This window comes from Loxodonta africana, chromosome 27, assembly GCF_030014295.1.
Source record: "Loxodonta africana isolate mLoxAfr1 chromosome 27, mLoxAfr1.hap2, whole genome shotgun sequence".
NCBI lineage: Eukaryota > Metazoa > Chordata > Mammalia > Proboscidea > Elephantidae > Loxodonta > Loxodonta africana.
The window spans coordinates 32,453,545-32,476,942 of record NC_087368.1 but is presented as its reverse complement, the minus strand read 5'-3'; the positions used below and the strand labels follow the sequence as shown (position 1 = coordinate 32,476,942).

Genomic DNA, 23,398 nt, shown 5'->3' with positions numbered 1-23,398 from the left:
TAAACTTGACTTTTTTTTTTTTAATAATTTTTATTGTGTTTTAAGTGAAAGTTTACAAATTAAGTCAGACTCTCACATATAAACTTATATACACCTTACTACATACTCCCATTTACTCTCCCTCTAATGAGTCAGCCCACTCCCTCCTTCCAGTCTCTCCTTTGGTGACCATTTTGCCAGTTTCTAACCCCCTCTACCCTCCCATCTCCCCTCCAGACAGGAGATGCCAACACAGTCTCAAGTGTCCACATGGTACAAGTAGCTCACTCCTCGTCAGCATCTCTCTCCAACCCATTGTCCAGTCCAATCCATGTCTGAAGAGTTGGCTTCAGGAATGGTTCCTGTCCTGGGCCAACAGAAGGTTTGGGGACCCTGACCGCTGGGGTCCTTCTAGTCTCAGTCAGATCATTAAGCCTGGTCTTTTTATGAGAATTTGGGGTCTGCATCCCACTGATCTCCTACTCCCTCAGGGGTTCTCTGTTGTGCTCCCTGTCAGGGCAGTCATCGGTTGTGGCCGGGCACCAACTAGTTCTTCTGGTCTCAGGATGATATAAGTCTCTGGTTCATGTGGCCCTTTCTGTCTCTTGGGCTCGTAATTAGTTTGTGAGCTTGGTGTTCTTCATTTTCTTTTGATCCAGGTGGGTTGAGACTTATTGATGCATCTTAGATGGCTGCTTGCTAGCATTTAAGACCCCAGACGCCACTCTTCAAAGTGGGATGCAGAATGTTTTCTTAATAGAATTTATTTTGCCCATTGACTTAGATGTCCCCTGAAGCCATAGTCCCCAGACCCCTGCCCCTGCTTTGCCGACCTTCGAAGCATTCAGTTTATTCAGGAAACTTCTTTACTTTTGCTTTAGTAAAAACTTGATTTCTTGTTAGGTGCTATCTAGTTGATTCTGACTCATGGTGACCCTGATGTTAACAGTTAATGCAGTCAGCTGCTGACCAAAAGTTGGGAGGTTCAAGCCCACCAGAGTTTCCTCAGAAGAAAGGCCTGGCAATCTACTATCAAAAAAATCAGCCATTAGAAACCCCATGGAGCACGGTTCTACCCTGACACACATGGGGTGATCATGAACTAGCCTGTTCTTGCAAATACAACTGTAATGCTTCCAGGTTAGAAGGCTGCATGTTGGAAACCACTGCCTTAAGGTATGGGTACCTGGCAAATGCACGTCCCTTGGGAGTTATTGTTATTAGTTGTGGTGGAATGGAATCTGACTCCTAGCGACCCTACGGTCAACAGAACGAAACACTGCCCTGTCCTGCACCATCCTCACAATCGTTGTTCCCCTTGGGAGAGGTCGGGAATAATTTTCAATCATTTATACCTCATGTTGAATAAATTTCGGATTTTGTTTTTTTTTTTAATTAATTTATTTCATTGAGGCATAATTTATATCACATGTTTACGCCTGTGTAGTCAAAACCCTAATTAAGATATAGAATATTTCCTTCACCCCAGAAAATCCCTGGAGCCCTTTTCCATTAATCTTTGGCCCTCTCCACTCCACCAGAACCAGAAGCAGCCTCTGGTCTGATTCTGTCACTGTAATTAGTTTTGCCTGTTATTCAGGGTAGGTTTTTGTGGTGGTCGTTGTTGAGAATATACACAGCAATACATACACCAATTCAACAGTTTCTACAAGTACAATTCAGTGACATTGATTACATTCTTAAAGGTGTGTGACCATTTTCACCCTACTTTTCTGAGTTGTTCTTCACCTGTTAACAAAAATTCACTGCCCCCTAAGGTTCCTACCTAATCTTTCAAGTTCCTGGTGTCAATTTGATCCCATATAGGTAGTTCTTAAAAGACCATAATCATAACGATCAAGGCAGACATTTTTTGCTAGTTAAGCTAAACTACTGTTTGGTTTTAGGAGGACTTCAGAGGATATTTTTGGTTTAAGGTTTAAAGATTAACTCAGGGCAGTAGTTTCAGGTGTCCATCTGACCTTCATGGCTACAAGAAGTCTGGAGTCCAAAAGAATTTTGAAATTCTGTTCTGTATTTCCCTCCTTTTGATTAGGATTCTTCTATAAAAACTTTGATCAAAATGTTTAGTCGTGGTAGCCAGGCACCATCCAGTTTTTCTGATCTCATGGCAAAGGAGGCAGTTGTTCATGGAGGCAGTTAGCTACACATTCCATATCCTCCCTCTGTTCCCAGCACTCCTTCCTCTGTTGCTCCAGGCTGAGAGAGACCAATTGTTGTGACTTGAATGGCCGCTTGCAAGCTTTTAAGACTCCAGGCGCTATGAAAGAAACTGAGAGGTAGAACAGAAGCACTAAATATATTAGGCCAGTTAACTGGGATGTCTCGTAGAACCATGACCCTAAACTTCCAAATCAAGAAACAGAATCCCACAAACAACTTACTGACAGCAATTACAAGGATGGCTGTGCAGCCCTGCCCTTAATCAGTGCAATTTTTCCGTCACCGTTAACCCTTCTCCTTCTCCCTCCCTCCCAGCCCTGGTAACTGCTAAGAAACTTTTTTCTCTATACATTTGCCTTTTCTTGTCTTTTTATATAAATGAGGTCATACGGTATCAGTTCTTTCGTGACTGGCTTATTCCACTCAGCATAATGATTTCCAGCTCCATCCATATTGTAGCGTGTATCAGGACTTTATTTCTCCTTCATGTCTTCATTTCTGGCTGAGCAGTATTCCATTTCAGGGAAGGATTTGATCTAGAGCAATGGTTTTCCATGGTCCCTGGATTACCAACATCAACATCACCAGGAAACTTGGGAGAAATGCAAATTCTGGGGCACCAACCCAGACCTACTGAGTCAAAAACTCAAGAACACGGCAATCTGTGTTTTTACAATCTCTCCAGGTGATTCTGACGTACACTCAAGTTTGAGAACTACTAAAATATAGTTTGAAGAGCCCTGGTGGTGCAGTGGTTAAAATGATTGACTGCTAACCGAAAGGTCGGTGGTTCAAAACCACCAGCAGCTCCACAGGAGGAGGGTGTGGCAGTCTGCTTCCGTAGAGATTTACAGCCTCAGTATGGGGTTGCTATGAGTCAGCATTGACGGCAGTGGAATTAATAAGAATATAGTTTGAGAGCCAACAGTAAAATTGGGCAGAATGGGGCGGACAGTGCTGGTTTTGTCTTGGCTGGAGTGGGGTAGGAAGGAACTGGGCAAGAGGGAACTAAAGACCACTTCTTCACATAGCACCCGACCCATGGCAACCCCGTGCGCAATGGAATGAAACACTTCCTGGTCCTGTGACATCCCCATGATCAGGATCACCATTTTCTTTGGCTGATTTTTGGAAGTAGACTGCCAGGCCTTTCTTCCTAGTTCACCTTAATCTGGAAGCGCTGATGAAATCTGTTCAGCATCTTGGCAAGACACAGGCTTCCGCTGACAGATGGGTGGTGGCTAAGCTTGGTGTGCGTTAGCTGGGAACCCAGATCTTCCTCGTGGGAGGTGAGAATTCCACCACTGAACCACCAACATCCCTCACATAGCTCGTATTGTTGTTGTGTGCTGTCGAGTCAATTCTGACTGATAGGAACCCTATAGGACAGAGTAGAACTGCCCCATAGGGTTTCCAAGGAGTGGCTGGTGGATTCGAACAGCTGATCTCTTTGGTTAACAGTTGAACATATAACCACTGCACCACCAGGGGTCCTTCACATAGTTTAACCCAAAAACCGAACCCGTTGCTGTCAAGTTGATTCAGACTCATAGTGACCCTACAGGAGAGGATAGAACTGCCCCATAGGGTTTCTAAGGAGTGCCGGGTGGGTTCAAATTGCCAACCTCTTGGTTAGCAGCTGTAGCTCTTAACCACTGCACCACCAGGGTTTCCTCCTCACTTAGCTTAGGTGACACCAAAAGGAAATGGGAAGGTCTAGTGCTTGTGTCGGAATTTTCAAACCTTTGGTTTGTGAAATAAAACCAGGAGTTTGCAGGCCCTTCTTTAGAATTTCGAAGGTTGTGACCTAAGTCTTTTAATGTCTCAAAATAAAAGCGTCAAGTTTCATATGTGTTTCCAACTCTTTGTGGAAACACTGATTATCAGAAGCCCAGAGTGGCAGGTGTATGTGCCTTTTGAATTATTGTTTATGAATACATGTTTATTAGTTAAGACCCTTTATAAAACCTTTCCTTGGAAGGAAAAATAATAGAAATTGTTCTTGATGTTGAAATTGTTGAAACACAGTTCTAAGGTCTGAGAAATCCACCAACCAGTCCCTGCCAGTAGAATAATTGAGAAGGAGCAGTGAAGACTGCCCAAATGTACGTTTCCCTGGAGATGAGAATGTCCAGGTATGTAGCCAGCTGCTTTCTGTAGCTCCCTTGTGAGCTTCAAGATAGGCAACTTGGTGAAAGGAACTAAATCAAGTTGCACCTGGATCTGAGTGGTATTTTTGGCTCACAGCTGGTTGAGATAAAGTATGGAACTGTTGTCTTGGAGCTTCTGAAAACATACCAGCTAAGAAGCAGTGTGTTTCCTGTTTTGAACGTGTATGGGAAATCCAGAAACATGTAGTATGTGGACCCAGACTCTCAGAAGCGTTACTGTGGTTTTCCTGAGCCAGATGCTAGCCCATGTCACCTGGAAATTGATTTTGAGGGAGATCCCATGAGTCTGATTGGGTGTGAATTTGGCCTGAAGTTCCCCTTTATCCACTCAGTTACGTGGCTCCTGGATTTCCCTTCCAAGGAGCTGGGGTTGTGGTCTGCAGGGAGACCCACGTGAGACTGAAGATATTGTCAGGGCTTCTAGCTTGAAAAGTGAGCTAGTGCTGAAGAGCCCCTTTCCTGGAACTAGATCCTGGTAGCAGGAGAAAAACAGGTTCTTCTGAAGCCCTGCAGAGAATTTGCCTTTCTAACAAGTTCCCTGCTGAGAATTTGCATTTCCACCCCCAGATATACTGAATCAGAATCTACAGTTTAACAAGATCCCCAGTGATGCTTATGTATAATGAACAAACAGGTTTGAAGCCCTGGAGAAAAGTCTAGGGCTTCTGGTGTGAATGTGGGCAGCTGAGGATGGTGGAGAACATGGCAGAGCCATTGGCCACTGACACGCCAGCTGGAATTCAGGCCAGCCTAATTTGACTGAGGCTGAGGACTTTTGGCTGTCTTTCACAGAGTGACTTGCTCAGACCACAGGAACCCAAGGGTGATGGCCCTCTGCTCAGGGGACATGCCCCTGGATGTGTGGCAATATTTGGGATGTCTGTCTGTCCCTAGTTGCCATATAGGTGAAATAAGTGCTTGCTCTCCTGGGGTTCACTGTCAAGGCAGTTTGAGTTCACATGTGGTCCTGGGCTATATCTTCCTGAGTAGATCCACACTGTTTTTCATTCAGAATCTCTCGTGTTAAAGAATGCACATAGCAATGACAGCTTTGAGAAAGCATTACCAGAAATGCAAGCTGGCAGGCTGGTCAAGGTCGTTTTTTAAAGCACAAATTGTATTTTCTATTTTCATCTTTTCTCAGCATATCTTCTTGTAAGCAGTATGCAATTTGCTTAAATACTTAGATTCTGTAAGGACTAGAGGAGAAAAATACACAAAATTAGAAGAGGAAATTTGAATTAAAAATGATTCACTGTATTTTGAAAAATAAATCCCCTCGATCCAGTAGTTCTACTTCTAGAAATTTATCCTGAAGAAATAAGATCTGCACAAAGAGGCACGCATGAGGATTATCACTGCAGCGCTGTTTATAAAACAAACCAAAAACCAAACACAGTGCCATCGAGTTGATTCCAACTCATAGCCACCCTATAGGACAGAGTAGAACTGCCCCGGAAAGTTTCCAAAGAGCGCCTGGCGGATTCGAACTGCCGACCCTTTGGTTAGCAGCCATAGCACTTAACCAACTATGCCACCAGGGTTTCCAAAGTGCTGTTTATAGTAGTGAGAAATTATAATCACCATAAATGTCTGGCAGATGATTAAATAGTGTAAGGTAGATCGTAGTACTAATGTTGAAAGAGTTCTAAGATTTTTTTAAGAAAGCAAGCATATAAAAAAATATATATATATGCCATTGCCATCGAGTCGATTCTGACTCACGGCGACCCCACGTGTTACACAGTAGAACTGCTCCGTAGGGTTTTCTTCGCTGTAATCTTAACAGAAGCAAGTTTTACATATGTGTGTGTGTGCATGTATGTAGATGTGGGTGTATACACACACACACGTACATATACATACACATACATTTTCCTGCACAGTGTTCACCTTTGGGATTCGAGTTGGGGCATGAGGGAAACACCCTCTTCTGTACTGTGTACTTCTGTAACATCTTAGCCTTTGACAAAGAGCACCTATACATCTATCTAAAAAAGACAAAAAAATCGCTTGCTGCTAGGGATGTGTCTTGGTGTCTTCCTTCCAGCTAGGCATCAGGAGGTACTGTGGCTTGGCAGCTTTAAAGTACAGAATGGTAGCACATCTATTCACTCAGCAAGTACTGAGTATCTCATCTGTGCCAGGTGTTCAGCCAGGCCTGGAGATGCCACAGTAAATGAGGGCTGTGAGCAAGAAGCAGCCCTGTAACTCCCAAAACTATGGCCCCCCAGACACTCTCCTAACCCAGAACTGGAACCATCCCCGAAGCCCACTTTTCAGACAAAGATTAGACAGGCCTAGAAAACAAACAGTAACACACACAAGGAACGTGCTTCTCTGTTCAGTTAAATGAACAGCTCCTGTCCAAAAGCAGGACGAGAAGGCAGGAAGGAACAGGAACTGGACAAATGGACACAGGGAACCCAGGGTAGAAAGGGGGAGCATGTTGTCACAATGTGGGGATTTAAACCAATGTCACAAAACAATATGTGTATAAATTTTTAAATGAGAAACGAACTTGAGCTGTAAACTTTTACCTGAAGCACAATGAAAAAGAAATCCCTCTGGGGCACAGTTCTACTCCGAAACACATGGGAACTTCAAGAGTCAAGAAATGACTTGAGGGGAAAAAAAAAAGCAGTGGCAGCCCCATCTCAGATGCCCACAGTCCACCGACACAGACCAAATAATCACTCGTGATCTTGGTTCAGGGCGCTGGCAGCACCCACAGAAGGGGCAGCTGCTTTTTAAGTCTGTTTTCTCATAGGCTAAAAAGGCTCTGCATGGTATGGGAACCCTGACTGTGATTCCTTCTCCTCAGACAAGCCCTGTGGAGACCCGCCGTCCTTCCCACACACCATCCTGCGTGGACGCACCGGCTTGGAAATGGGGGATGAGCTGCTATACGTGTGTGCCCCAGGCCACGTCACGGGCCAGCGTGAGACTGCCTTCACCTTGTTGTGCAACGGCTGTGGGGAGTGGTATGGCCTGGTGCAGGCCTGCGGGAAAGGTAAGCCACCGCTGGGGCCCAGGCTACCTTCTGGCCCCAGGCCACCTCCCAGGCCCACACCTGCAGGCAGACCCGCTCCACCTGTGTGGCTGGTATGGTGGGTTCTTCTCCAGCACGTTTCCTCTGAGTTCTAGATGTGGTCGCATCGTCGCATCTCCACTTGGGTGTTCCTGCAACGTTGCAAACGTAGTATATCCACAACAGAGCTTTCTATCTTTCATCCTATGGGCAGAAGGTTAACAAAACCCCTTCTTCTTCTCCAAGGTGAAGTTTAACCTTGCGGTTAACTTTCTAGCTCTGTTTGCCTGGAAAACTCATAAAGATGCAATGCCAGCTGCAGTGCCAAGTAACATTGTTTATGGTAAAGATGACCCCTGAATTGAGTACCTGGAGGTAAATCCATCTACCTGTGTTCAGGTGATCTTTGACAAGGAACCAAAGTCCATTAAATGGGGAAAGGACAGTCTTTTTAACAAACAGTGCTGGCAAAATGTCCCATCTATAAAAAAAAAAAAAAAAAAAGATGAAACAGGGCTCATACCTCACACCATACACAAAAGCTAACTCAAAATGGATCAAAGACCTAAATATATAACCCAAAATGATAAAGATTGTGGAAAGAAAAATAGGGACAATGCTAGGGGGCCCTAATACATGGCATAAATAAAACACAAGTCATAACTAACAATGCATAAATGCTTGAAAATTACCTAGATAACTGGGGCTCTTAAAAAATAAACTTGTGCTCATCAAAAGACTTGACCAAGAGAGTAAAAAGAGAACCTATAGATTGGGAAAAAAATTTTGGCTATGACATATCTGACAAGGATTTAATCTCTGAAATCTATAGAATACTTCATCACCTCAGCAACAAAAAGACAAAGAATCCAATTAGAAAATGGACAAAGAATATGAACAGGCACTTCAGTGAAGAAGACATTCAGGTGGCTAACAGACACGGGAGGAAATGCTCCCGATCGTTAGCCACTAGAGAAATGCAAATCAAAACTACAATGAGTTACCATCTCACCCCGACATTACTGACACTAATCCAAAATACACAAAATAACAAATGTTGGAGAGCTTGTGGGGAGATTGGAATCCGTATGCACTGCTGGTGGGAATGTAGAATGGTACAACCGTTTTGGAAAGTGATATGGTTCCTTTTTAAAAAGTTAGAAATAAAAATACCATCTGATCCAACAATCCCACTCCCAGGAATATATCCTAGAGAAATAAGAGCCATCACACAAATAGACATTTGCACACCCATGTTCATTGCAGCATTGTTCACAATAGCAAAAAGATGGAAACAACCTAGTGCCTATCAACAGACGAATGGATAAACAAACTGTGGTACATACACACGATGGAATACTATGCAATGAAAAAGAACAACGGTGAATCTGCGAAACATCTCGCGACATGGATGAACCTGGAGGGCATTATGCTGAGTGACATAAGCCAAGCACAAAAGGACAAATATTCTATGAGACCACTATTACGAACATTCAAGAAAAGGTTTACATACACAAAAAAAAATAATCTTGGATGGTTATGAGGAAGGGGAGACGAGGATAGGGGAAATCACTAACTAGATAGTAGACAAGTGTTAACTTTGGTGAAGGGAAAGACAACCCAATATAGGGGAAGTCAGCACAATTTAATAACAAAAAAGAAGAAGAAATGACCCCAGATTGGTGAGTTGGGCTGAGAGGACTGAAACAACAACAAAAAAATCCATTGCCGTTGAGTTGCCTCTGACTCACAGTGATCCTATAGGACAGAGTAGAACTGCCCCATACAGTTTCCAATGAGCGCCTGGTGGATTCGAACTGCCGACCTTTTGGTTAGCAGCCGTAGCACCTAACCGCTACTCCAAAATGAATTCTCGATATCTGATCAGAAGCCCGGCTTCGGACTTCCCCGAGTGTGGTGATTCTTCTGATTGGCCGTGACCCTTGTGAAGACCCTGGAAGCTATGTATGTGGGCTGTTCTGAGAGATATTGGCTCTTGTAGAGTATGGGGCTTCTAAACCAGGGCGGAGGACACCCACGCGTGTGAGTCCTGCTCTTGCATCCAAGCAGTCATCTGGGGCAGAGGTTGGGGGAGGAGGGAAGCATGGAGAGCAACTCCTACACAGCTGTGGGACCACTTCATGGATGACTCCCTCTGAAGAGCGTTGCTGCCACTGCATTTCCTGGTCCGGAGCCATTGGAGGGCCAGATGTGCCTGTGGTAGTCATGTGAATCTGAATAGTTAGCTGAGACTGAAGCCTCCTGGTGGACTTTGAGTTCTTGATACCTGACCTGATTCCCCTTGGTACCCCTTTTCTATTGTCATTGTATTCCTAAGGGTCCCAGGTTCCTGCAGCTCCCCACTACCCTGTCTCAAATGGGCAACTCCTGTCCAAAAGCAAGACGAATGAACAAATCTGTCTTGGAAGAAGTACAGCCAGAATGCTCCTTAGAAGCAAAGATGGCGAGACTTCATCTCACTTACCTTGGACACGTTATCAGGAGGGACCAGTCCCTGGAGAAGGGCGTCATGCTTGGTAAAGTAGAGGGTCGTGGAAAAAGAGGAAGACCCTCAACAAGCTGCATTAACATAGTGGCTGCCACAATGGGCTCACGCATCACAACGATTGTGAGGATGATGCAGGACTGGGCAGTGTTCTGTTCTGTTGTACACAGGGTCGCTATGAGACAGAACTGACTCAAAGGCACCTAACAACAACAGCAAGCATGGGGGAGAGCTCTTATTATCCAGCTTCGTCACCAACCTTTAGAATTGTGAGACTTTTTTAATTGTTGCCAGTGCGTGACTCTGTGGTTTTTGTTGTAGTTGTAATATTCATTTTTCTGATGGTGGTGCGATTGAGTACTCATCACATGGTACATCGGGTATCAGAATTTCCTCGTGGGAAGTGTCTAAGTTTTTGCACATTTTTCTAATTGATTTTAATTGATTCTTTACAGATTGTATGACTTTACAGAAAACTTCCTTAATTAATGTGCTGTAAATATTTTCTCTCATTTTTGTTGTTATTTATTTCACTATTTGTCAAACTCTTTGTGGATTATTAAAAATTTCCCAGTCATTGGCAAACTGGTACTTTATGTAAAATGCCGTTAGGATGAATTAAAATAAAAATAAAACAAGGGAGATATTCTAAATATAAACAGAATATTTTGTTGCATTTAAGTAGACATAAAATTACTCTGTCAAAATGTTATTAAAAAGACAGGGAGGAACGAATAGGTAGAGCACAGGACATTTTTAGGGCAGTAAGGCTATCCTGTGTGTAATGCTGTATGGTGGGTGACATTACACGTTCTCAAAACCCACACAAATGTCCAGGACAAAGAGTGAACCCTAATGTAAACTGTGGACTTTGGTTAACAACAATGTATCAATATTGATTCATGGGTTACAACAAACGTACCCAGGTTAAGATACTAATAATGGAAGTATCAGAAACTTTTATACATTGCTGTGAGAGGATAAATCTGGAAAACAATTGGGAGCTATTTGTAAAGTCGAAGGTATGCAGAACTGATTGAGTAGCAGTTCCGCTCCCAGATATATACACTATAAAATGTGTGCTTAGGTGTGTCAGGATGTGTGTACAAGAATGTTCATGGTGGCCTTGACTGTGGTTCCCCAAACTGGAAACAACCCAAAAGTCCAGAAAGGATCGATGAATAAATTTGTGATATATTTATTCAGTAGAATACCATAGAACAACAAAAACGAATTGACCGTACTCCAGCAGAACATTGGAAACCCTGGTGGCGTAGTGGTTAAGAGCTACGGCTGCTAACCAAAATGTCTGTAGTTCAAATCCACCAGGTGCTGCTTGGAAACCCTATGGGGCAGTTCTGTGTCCTATAGGGTCACTATGAGTCGGAATCGACTCGACAGCAATGCTTTTTTTTGGGGGGTGGGGTTAGACAGAACATTATGGGTAATATTGAGTGAAAGAAGCAGACATAAGAAGACATACTATGTGACTCTTTATATAAAGTTCAATAACACTATTAAAAGCAAGGAAGTAAAAACCATGGATGTCAGGATAACAGTTACTTCTAAAGGGGGTGTAGGTGGTATTGTTTGGAAACGGGCATAAACGGGGCTTCTGGGAGGCTAGAAACGTTCTTTCTTGGCGTTGGTAGTGGTTACACTAATTTTTTTTTTTTTTTTTTTTTGCAGCAGTCCATTCACTGTTTATGTTTTAGGCATTTTCTGGAATGTTTGTTGTATTTTGCAATTTAAAAAATAGCCAGAATTGGGCGAACAGTATTTTCAAGGAGTTTTGCTGTAACGAGGGGCTTGCTGGAACGAGGGGCAGCGCAGTGAGCTGGCAGCACGGGCCTGTCTTCTCCTCCTTTCCTTTGCTCTGGACCTACAGCAGCAACTTCCACTATGGTCCTTTCCTCGTCTTTCCTCTCATGCTCTCGCTTTGTGCCAGGCAGGATGGGCAGGAACTACGTGCCAATTCTGATTGTTAACCTGTCCCAGAAAACCAGGAGATAGGCCTGAGCTTCCTGATGGTTGAGCGTGTCACCTTGAAGCACACGGGAGACGTACTCACCCTGAGATGGTTAATAAGCTGGCCTCATTTCTGATGAGGCCCTGAAGTTGCTCCATCCCATGAGCCACACCCGCCAGCCAAATGGGTTGTTTACTGGCCCCAGTAGAATGAGAACTAAATGCAGGTTTTGTGTGTCTGAAATCGTGTTTATTTTCTCTGTGTAATGCAGAGTTGTTAGTGCTTCAGCTGCTGGGCAGGAATTCTGCTTTCTGCACTTGGCTGAGTAGACAGACTGTTAACAGTTTTCATCACTCTGTAGACTTAACATTTCAGGTATCTGTGCCATTATAAGAAGTATGTGTGTGTGTAGGTTACAAGAATATCCTCACCAGGCATTTCACTCCATTTTTCTCGTTTATTTTTCCAGTGAACATCAACTTTTTATTAGGGAGCTGCACTGTGTGGAGAAAGGTCATCTCAGGGCAATGGATCAACAGGGGTTCTGGAGTCAGACTCATCTTGGTTTGGAGAACAGCTCTTGGATAACACCTCCTCCATGTGCTAACCAATGGGTCATTCATTCATTCACTCATTCCTTCCTTTGGCAAGGTTTTAGGTACTGGGTAGACAACATTGAAGAAAGCACTGTCCCAACCCTAAAAGAGCCCATAGTGGATATAGTGCCTCAGAGGAGACAGAAGAGCAGCAGTTGGTGAGGGAGAAGGGAAATCTAAAGGGAGCAGTGTCACAAGAAAACATTTTTTTTTAATTTTTATTGTACTTTAAGTGAAAGTTTACAAATCGTCAGTCTCATACAAAAATTTATATATACCTTGCTGTGTACTCCTGGTTGCCCTCCCCCTAATGAAACAGCACACTCCTTCTCCCCACCTTCTATTTCTGTGTCCATTCAGCCAGCTTCTGTCCCCTTCTGCCTTCTCATCTCCCCTCCAGACAGGAGTGGCCCACAAAATCTCATGTGTCTACTGGATCCAAGAAGCTTACTCCTCACCAGTATCATTTTCTATCTTCTAGTCCAGTCCAATCCCTGTCTGAAGAAAGAGTTGGTTTTAGGAATGGTTCCTGTCTTGGGCTAACAGAAGGTCTGGGGACCATGAATTCCAGGATCCTTCTAGTCTCAGTCAGGCCATTAAGTCTGGCCTTCCTTATGAGAATTTGGGGTCTGCATCGCACTGCTCTCCTGCTCCCTCAGGGCTTCTCTGTTGTGTTCCCTGTCAGGGCAGTCATTGGTTGTAGCCGGGCACCATCTAGTTCTTCTGGCCTCAGGCTGATGTAGTCTCTGGTTTATGTGGCCCTTTCTGTCTCTTGGGCTCATAATTACCTTGTGTCTTTGGTGTTCTTCATTCTCCTTTGCTCCAGGTGGGTTGAGACCAATTGATGCATCTTAGATGGCCGTTTGCTAGTGTTTAAGGCCCCAGATACCACCCTCCAAAGTGGGATGCAGAATGAAGAAAACAAAATGTTAAAGGAAGTATATGTTTCCAGATGGAAAAAGTGTCCAGTGAGCTTGAAGACTGCAGAGATCAATTAAAGCTAAAAAGTGTGCATCGTGTTTACAGTTTAAGGAGGTTCTGGAGGCCTTGTGTTTTCCGTGTGCAAATAGGAAATGGGCAGGGGAGGCAGCACGGCCACATTGCAGTGAGTACAGGAATGAGTTGGGGTGAGGAAGAGGACCAATGGCAGCTACTTGTGCTTGAGTTTCTTCTGTTCATGAAGAGGACTAGGGAAGAGACAACAGGTGGAGCTGGAAGAGGATCAGGGCTCCAGAGAGGTTGTGGGGATTATGTTTTGTTCGGTCTGTTTGCTCCTGTTATTGTAAAATTAAGGGAGCCCTGGTGGCACAGTGGTTAAGCATTAAGGCTGCTAACCAAAAGATCAGCAGCTCAAATCCATCAGCTGCTCCTTGGAAGCCCTGTGGAGGGTAGTTCTACTCTGTTCTGTAGGGTCACTATGCATCACTATCTACTGAACGGCACACGGCAACAACAACATAGTAAGATGGGAGAGAGTTGAGCTTATTTAAATGACCGTGAAAAGGATTAAAAGAGAAGGGGAAACTGAACATTTTTCTTGTCTTCCCTGAACCTTAATTTACTCTGATGAAAAAATGGATACTGTTTATCACACAGAGTTGCCCCCACGAAGTTCCTGCGTGTAAATCCCGTAGAGCAGACCTGAAATATGGTGTGGGCCCAGTGAAGGTTCGTTCTTCCCCTTTCACCTTCATGTTGCTAAAGGAGAGTATTCAGACCCTTTCATTTAAGGGATCTAGAGGGATTTGCGCATTGCGCTGGGACCTCGCTTCCTTGTGTGTGTTTAGCTCTAGCCCTGTTACAACAAATAATCAAAGATAGTGTGAGGCTTCAAGTTGTCTGCTCCTTGAGTGAGAAGCTAGTCTTTGCTAGCAGGCTTCTCGGATTTTGGAGACCAACAGCTGGTCCTTCCAGACTGGTCTGGCCCATGTGGCTTTCAGACTCACGGACACCCCATGGGTAGGCCAGTCGTAACTTTCTAAAGTGTGGCTTCCAGGCATTCCAGCCTGTGACCCCAGCTGAGCTCTCTCCTCCAGGGAGCCCACGCCACCTCCAGCCTAAGCTCATCTCCTCTGTACTCAGCCCTGCCACACATCCTCCCTCCCTTAGACACATCTGGCTCTCATGGGCCTCCCACACCCCTGTCCGGAAGCATTTCCTGCTATTGCCTCTTGAGCTGCTGGTGCCCCAATCAAAGCGCTCTGGCAGAACTGCCCATAGATGCTGCCCCAGGGGCTCTCTGCTGAGATTGCCGTAGGATCCCCGCCCCTCATTCCCCTCACTACCTCTTCAGGGCCTGGAGAGCCTCAAGACTGAGGTACCTTGGAGCTGAAGACTTAAAAGAATTTGATCTGAGACCCTGGGTGTTCAGGGCTACTATGAATACGATTTCATTCAAATTTGGCGTTGTCTAGGCACTTGAAGACTAGCTGGATGTCTTGAGTCAGATTCTCTAAAAGCAGAGCTTGAGATAGGGAGTTCTCTCAGGAGAAAGGGAGTTGGAGAAGCAGAATAGATCAGGGGAAGGAGTTAAAGAAGGACGTAGCTTCAGGTGGATTCTAGCTTTGCCTGCTCCCAAGGGGAGCCATGGAACATGAATTGTATCTTGAAGCAAGGGGACCAGCCTTGTGATCATCTGTGTCAGTTAGTCGTTGGCTGTAGGCTGGTGGTTGTGGAGGGGGTGTGGCATGTAACTTCCCAGGAGGGCCTCCCATTCCACCAAGGGCCATTCTCTAGAGAGGGGGGTAGCAGTGAGCTCTTGGCTGCCAACACTCACAGAAGCTGGGGGACGGGTACGCTGGTCTGGGAAAAGGGACACCAACAGCACCTACTACAATGGAGAACTTAGTGGTTTATTAGTAGCATCGGTTCTGTGGAGCAGTGGATTCCAAGTTAGTTAACTCTTTTGTGATTTAAAAACAAATACCATTAGTAAAGTGGAGACTGCCTAAATGAGCTAGCTAAAATTTAAATTTTGTAAGGATGAGAGGAGTGATCCCATAGGGGCATATACGCCTGGATGGAGTAGCCCCAGGTGAGCAAGTGGATGGCGGAGGAGGGTGCCTCAGCCACATGGCACCCAGTTGTGTGCTCACCAGCAATGTTAAATTCCAGCCCCGGATGGTGGTGGTGAAGTCTTTCACGTAAGCGTAGGGACTTTAGCCTTAACTGTCTAAATGGACAAGGTCTTATCTAGCTGCTGTTTTCTTCCCTTAGCATGTTGATATTTCTCTGGCTTTGATACCCTAGAGTTTAGGTCTTGGTCTGGCCATTTGGTTTTCCATTTTTCTGTCCGAATCCCCACATCCTCTTCTTGGTTTCCATTCCCAGTTGGACAGAAGGATATGTCTGTAATATCTCTCTAATGTACTCAATATCTAGCTATAATTAGTTGTTGCCCTCTTAGTTAAATAGTGCTGCTATAACAAAAATGCCACAAGTGGATGGCTTTTTCAAAGAGAAATTTATTCTCTCACAGTTTAGGAGGCTAGAAGTCTGAATTCAGGGTGCCAGCTCCAGGAAAAGGCTCCCTCTCTGTCAGCTCTGGGGAAAGATCCTTGTCATCAGTCTTCCCCTGGTCTAGGAGCTTCTCAGCACAGGGAGCCCAGTCTAAAGGACACGGTCCACTCCCAGCACTGCTTTCTTGGTGGCATGAAGTTCCTGCTGTCTCTCTGTGTACTTCTCTCTTCTATCCCAAAAGAGATTGACTCAAGACCCAGCCTCATCTTGTGGGTTGAGCCCTGCCTCATTAACATAACTGCCTCTAATCCTGACTCATTAACATCCTAGTGGTAGAATTTACAACACATAGGAAAAATCACATAGATAACAAAGTGGTGGATAATCAGTTCTGGGAATCATGGCCCAGCCAAGTTGACACACATTTTGGGGGGACACAGTTCAACCCATAACACCCTCATTTCAGAAAACCCAGGTGCTTTGCTCCCTAAGCATTTTTGCAGCAGACTTCCATGCTAGGTTTGGTTTCCTTAGGGCTTCTTGGTATGCTGACGTCCATATCCATCTTCAAGGCTGCGTTTTCTCCCTGGCCACTCCACTTGTACCCTAAGCCTAGTCTCCAGCCTCCCAGCACTCTAAGTGGCCACCCCAGCGTCAGTGTCCACGTGCTCGTGTGGTTCTGCTGGCACACTGACCACTGTCCTCACCTCACATCGCCTCCAAAGTCTCTGCTCTCTCCTGACTTCAGGACTCAGTGGTCCTGCGCCCTCTGCTTTGGATGAGGCTGTTTATCCTGTCTTCGTGGTTGGAGTGACGAGAGTAGCATGAGGCAGACTACAGGAAGTAAGAGACTCAGACTCTTCCTCTCTGATTTTCCCTTCCTTTAAAGCTTTACCTGACAAAGGGTATCTGCCACAAAGTCTTAAGACAGGCCAAGTAAAGCCCTTAAAAGACCTTTCCAACACAAGCTCCATTGGTTCTGTTTGTACTTTCTGGTCTGTGTTGTTGTTAGCTGCTGTCAAGTCGGTTTGGACTTACAGTGACCCTGTGTACAACAGAAGAAAATCCTGCCCAGTGCTGCACCATCCTGACAATCACTGCTATGCTGGAGCCCATTGTTGCAGCTACTGTGTGAGTCCATCTTGTTGAAGGTCATGCTCTTTTTCACACACCCTCTACCAAGCATGATATCCTTCTCCAGGAACTGGTTCCTCCTGATAACAGGCCCAAAGTTCCATTCTTCTGGCGGTCTGTGGTATATTCAGTATTCTTCGCCAACACCATAATTCAAAGGCATCCGTTCTTCAGTCTTCGTTATTCATTGGCGAGCTGATCTGTACCGTCAAGCACAAGTTTGACTTCGTTTTACCGGCTCCACCACCTGAGTCCAACAACTCTGCAGGCTTCCTTCTCCCTTCTCTGGCCTGACATAGCCCTGGAAGCAAGACACTTTCCCCAGCAGGGCATCTGGAAAACAGCTGTCATAAACCAAACACTTGATCCATGCCAGTGTTGTTTGTTTTTTAACCACTCAATGGAGGTTTAATTTATATACTGTAAACTGCACCCATTTAAAGAATATAATTCTGAGAACTTTCACAGTTGTTTACATTCATATAGGAGGCCCTGGGTAGCATAAATGGCTAACACTCTTGGCTGCTAATCAAAATGTTGGAGGTTCGAGTCTACCCGAGGTGCCACAGAAAAAAGGTCTGGCAATCTGCTTCCAAAAAACGAGCCATTGAAGACCTTACGGAGCACAGTTCTGCTCTGAGACACATGGGGTTACCGTGAGTCACAATCGACTTGAGAGAAACTAGATTTATGCATTCATGTATTCATGAAACCAACATCACCACCAAGATAGAGTTCCATCGTCCACAAGTCTCCTCATGCTACTTCGTATGTGAGGAATCTTACACGCTTTTATATGTTTAATCTTAATAAGTCTGGGAATAGAAATGACTGTCTCCAATTTACAGATGGAAAAACTAAGGTCCAGAAAGGTTAAGTGACTTGCCTGTGTCACACAGCTGGGAAGCATCAGCACCAGGGTTTAAAACCAGGCATGTCTTATTCCAACGTCTGCATCACATCTGTGCACTTCCTCCAGCAACCCCAAAACGTCCTCTCTCCAGGGCGCCTCTAAACAAGCAAGACATCAGAGCAGCCCACAGGCTCACTTTCAAATTAGTTGTCTCCTCAGTAAGTCCCTTTATTCTTTTCTTTCTTGTTTCTAAAAGGTTGCTTTTGTTTTCGTAGCTTCATTTTCTGTTTTTCTCCAGTCAGGGCTTAATTTCCTTAATAGAATAAAGCACGAGACTGAAATCGAATTTAGAATTTCCTCATCTGTGTCGCCGTATTTGTTTAGAGGTTCATTAAACCAACGGTTATTTCTGGCTGTCTGGTTGTCTTTTTTAAAAAATTGCTATTTTTAAAGGCTGTATAGCTAAGACCAGACGGAAAAAAAGGCATGTGTGGGCTTTCAGAAATGCAGCAACAGGATAAAAGGTGCAAAGTGCCAGGACTGGGCAAACCCCAGGATTCCGGGCTCTGGCCTTGTGTGCTTCAGCCCCTCACCACCTCCCCCCTTGATAAGGAACGCAGGCAAGGCACAAGTGAGCCTTCTTCTTTTACTCCCAGGTTGTATCTATCTGCGGTCTTCTGTTTCCCAAAAGCGCCAGTTAAATATAAACACACAGTGAATGGCCTGACTTTTGCCAGGAGAACCCATGAAGTTTACATTTCCTGGACTTGTTTGTCTAAATTAGAAGGCCACATGCTGTGTTAGCACAGGCTTTCACGAAGCCCATGGGGGAGGGCAGAGAGCTAGGATTGCTGGGTGATTAAGGAGAAGGCTTTGAGGCCGAGAGTGCAGACTCAGGAGAGCAGACTGGAGGTGAGAGAGAGCATCTCAACCGGCAGAGAACTAGGCTTCTCCATGTTGTTGGCAGAATTTAATTTTTGGTTGAAATTCAGTGAATAACAGTCTTGGGATACTTACTCCTGAGTACACTGTTTGTAAACACTCCTTCATTGGAGATTTTGAGGACATGTGGCATGTTGTTGTTAGGTGCCGTTGAGTCGTTTCCAGCTCACAGCAACGCTATATGATGGAGTAGAACTGCCCCATAGGGTTCCTGTCATGGTTTGAATTTTTTCCCCAAAAAATGTCCCCCCAAAATGACCATGATTCCCAGTTTTGTATGGTTGTCTTCCATTTCGTGATCTGATGTGATTTTCCTATGTGTTGTAAATCCCAACCTCTATGATGTTAATGAGATGCGATTAGATGATAACTATGTTAATGAGGCAGGACTCAATCTACAAGATGAGGTTGTATCTTGAGTCAATTTCTTGAGATATAAAAGAGAGAAGGGAGCAGAGAGAAGAGTGATGTCATTACCGCCAAGAAAGAAGAGCCAGGAGTGAAGCATGTCCTTTGGACCTGGGGTCCCTGTGCTGAGAAGCTCCTAGACCGAGGGAAAGATTGCTGAAAAGGACCTTCCCCAGAGCCAACAGAGAAAGAAAGCCTTCCCCTGGAGCTGGTGCCCTGAATTTGGACTTCCAGCCTCCTAAACTGTGAGAAATAAGTATCTGTTTGTTAAAGCCATCCACTCGTGGTATTTCTGTTACAACAGCACTAGATAGCTAAGACAGTTTCTTAGACCATAATCGTTATGGGAACAGATTACCAGGTCTTTTCTCCCACAAAGCCTCTGGGTGGATTCTAACTGCCAACCTTTTTCAGTTAGCATCCAAATGCTTAAATACTGTACCACCTGCAGCTTAGAGAGAAACTATTTCTGAGCCAGGACCTTGGCTGGGAGCCTGGGGAGACAGGAAGAGCTTGGCTGTGGCCCTGGGCTGCCTTCCAGGATGCTCTAGCCCAGGGAAGCTCTGAGGCAGAACCTTAGATCTACACACATGCATGGTGCTCAGACTTACCGTAGCGTCCAGGGCAAGGCAGGCCACCCACAGCCAGAATGAGCTGACCTTTCCCGAATTCTCAGTTCTAACACTATACTCTAAGCCTGTGTTTCCTGCACAGGGAAATCGAGTGTGTCCACTATGTGCCAGGCACTGTGCTCTGTGCTGGGGATACAAAGCCAGAGGGGACTCTGTCCTTGCTCTGAGAGAATTCCCAGGCTGGGGGGAGCTGGGCAGGCCGTGCAGTGATGAGCACAGGGGGCATCATTGGTGCAGGGGTGGCAGTGACCACAGAGGGATGCCAATGTTCTGGTGAGGAACACATTCCCCCAAACAGGTCCATTTCAGGCACAAGTCTCAAGCGCCATTAAGGTATGGATTGGCTTTATCCTGTCCATATAAGGGTGAGAAGTGTCTCTAACATATTTTCGCCAATCCCCATATCATAAATACCTTTCATTTTACCAATAAGAGCCCATTTCTAATACTTATCATGGTAGTTAAAAAGCTTATTGCTGACGAGTTGATTCCGACTAATAGTGTCCCTGTAGGACCTAGTAGAACTGCCCCATCGGGTTTCCAAGGAGCACCTGGTGGATTCGAACTGCTGATGTTTTGGTTAGCAGCTGAACTCTTAACCACTGCACTACCAGGGTTTCCTCATGGTACTTAAGAAGCCCCTAATTTCACCAGTAGAATCCCAGTTCAGATATTCAGGGCACGAGTTACCAAAGCTACCACCATCTGTCGGTTTGTGGTACTGTGGTGGCTTGCATGCTGCTATGAAGCTGAAAACTATGCCACCAGTATTTCAAACTCCAGCAGGGTCTTCGGTGCTGGACAAGTTTCAGTGGAACTTCTAGACTAAGACAGATTAGGAAGAAAGGCCCAGCGGTCTACTTCCAAAAGTTAGCTGGTGAAAACCTGTGGACCACAACAGAATGTTGTCAGATATAGTGCTGGAAGATGAGCCCCCTAGGTTGGAAGACACTCAGAATACACAGTGGCCACAACAGTGGCCTTGAACATACCAACGATTGTGATGATAATGCAGGACCAGGCAACATTTAATTATGTTTTATATAGGGTCACCATGAGTCGGAGCTAACTTGATGGCAGCTAACAACAACAATTACCAAAGCAGTGTTTTGCAAGGTACAGATAATAGCATTGCTTGTAGTAGCCACCTCTGTGAGGTGCCTGACGAGAACGCTCACTGTCCACCTCTAGACTGAATGCTTAGTTGGAATGCCAGCAGGAACTGGTTTACAGTTCAGTGTAACACATACGTAATACTACGCAGTCTGTTCCTGAGGGATTCAAAGTGCCTTACAGACATCCTAAGAAGACTGAATGTCTGCTGTCTTTGTAACTGAGTGACATCCTAAGTAAACATACAGAAAAAATACTGTTGAATTACGTTTTCTTTCCCTCAAAGATTGTAGCAATTGCTCGTAGGTCTTCTACTGTTGAACATGTTGAGGAGAGATTTTAGGTAAGACGGATTCCATTTTTGTCCTTGCAGGTGATTTGCCTTTTCTTCCTGGATATCAGTTGAATTTCTTTATCCTTGACATTCAGTAGGTACTGTTGCAAATTCTGTATCAGTTTTACCTGGGATGTGGTATGTTCTTTTAATTAACTTTTTCTTTAAAAATAACATAAATACAAAAAAGTTTCAAAAATCAAAGGCATAGATCTCAATGAATTCTCACACTATAAACATATCCACGTAACCATTACAGAGATCAAGAAGTAGAACATCACCGACAACCCAGAAATACCCCTAGTGGCCCCATCCAGTCACTCCCTCCCTAGGAATAACCACTAGCCAGACTTCTAAAGCCATACCTTGCTTTATCTCTGCTTGGATTTTAAGTGGGATCATACAGCAAGTACTCTGCGTATGGCTTCCTTTGTTCAACGTAACATCTGTGTGACATACCCACATTGTTCCGTGAAGCTGTAGTTCATTCATTTTCTTTGCTGCCTAGTGTTCTGTTCTACTGTTGATGCACATTGTTGTTTCACTTTGGGGAGTGTTGTAAATGAGAACAGGACTTAAATTTCTGAGTCATGTTGTTGCTGTTGTTAGGTGCCGCCGAGTTGGTTCCGACTCATAGCCACCTGGTGTACAACAGCAGGAAACGCTGCCTGGTCCTGCGCCATGCTCACAATCGTTATGCTTGACCCCATTGTTTGTCTTTTGGGTGCTTTCCAGGCTGAGGAGCTCATCTTCCAGTGCTATATCAGACAGTGTCCCGCTGCTATTTATAAGCTTTTCGCTGGCTAATTTTTCTCAGAAGTAGGCCACCAGGTCCTTCTTCCTAGTCTGTCTTAGCCTGGGAGCTCAGTCTGTCTTAGTTTGGTGACCCTGCTGGTATTTGAATACTGGTGGTATGGCTTCCAGCATCGCAATAATACCCAAGCCCCGCAGTACGACAGACTGACAGATGGGTGGGATTCTGAGTTATAGGGTGTGTAGACCTTCAACTTTAGTAGCATTTTTCTGAGTCACACACTTGTTGCCGTCGAGTCAGTTCTGACTCACAGCCACCTCATAGGACAGAGTGGAACTGCCCCATAGGGTTTCCAAGGAGTGGCTGGTGGATTTGAACTACCGACCTTTTGGTTAGCAGCTGAGCTCTTAACCATTGCACCACCAGGACTCCTTCTGAATCGTAGGGAATGTATATCTTCAACTTTAGTAGGTAACGCCCAACCAATTTTCAAAATGGTTATACCAATTCCTAGTCTCACCTGCGTTTAAAAGAATTCTGGGAGCTCCACACCCTCACCAACATTTGGTGTTGTCAGTCTTTAATTTTTAGCCATTGTGATGGGTGTGGAGCCCTGGTGGTGCGGTGCTTAAAGCACTCAGCTGTGAATCGAAAGGTTGGAGTTTCAAACCCACCAGCCACTCCGATGGAGGAAGGTGTGGCAATCTGCTTCTGTAGCCTTGGAAATCCCATGGGGCAGTTCTACTCTGTCCTGCAGGGTCACTGTGAGTCAGAATTGACTCGATGGCAGTGGGTTTCGTGGGTTTAATGTGCATTTTCCTGATTATTAAAGAGGTTAAGCACCTTATCATATGTTTATTGGCTATTTGAATATCTCATCTGTAAAATATCTCATTTCAGTATCTCAATTCTCTTGCCCATTTTTCTGCTGGAGTTCCTATTTTATATTGATTTGTGGAAGTTCTCTGTATTATTCCAGATACCATACCTCTCGAGGTTATGTATTTTACAAGTGTCTTTTTTTTTTTTGCTAGGTAAGTTGCCTTCTTAGATTCTTCATGGCATCTTTTATGAGTAGAATTTTAATGTAGTCTAATTTAATACTTTCCTTTTTAAATCAGTTTTTCTATATTTTAAAAATTGAGTTAAGGAAGTTTCTTTGTATTTCTCATTTCTAAGGGTTTTATCGAACTGTTGACTTTCATCAGATGCTTTTCTGAACCTTCTTTCAAATGTTAAACCAATTATGGCTTCCTGGGATAAACCTAATTTGGTGTAATGTATTGTCCCTTTTGCATATTGCCTAACTCGCTTTACCAATATTTATATACTA

At 44.6% G+C, this 23,398-nt stretch overlaps 1 protein-coding gene across 1 annotated transcript in view; it reads left to right on the top strand.

Annotated features, from left to right (window-relative positions):
- SUSD5 (sushi domain containing 5) overlaps nucleotides 1–23,398 on the top strand; it is a 75,137-nt gene that overhangs the window by 33,550 nt on the left and 18,189 nt on the right. The window contains exon 5 of the mRNA XM_064277317.1: nucleotides 7,159–7,347. Coding sequence (XP_064133387.1) covers nucleotides 7,159–7,347 — 189 coding nt within the window. The remainder of the gene's footprint in view (nucleotides 1–7,158; nucleotides 7,348–23,398) is intronic.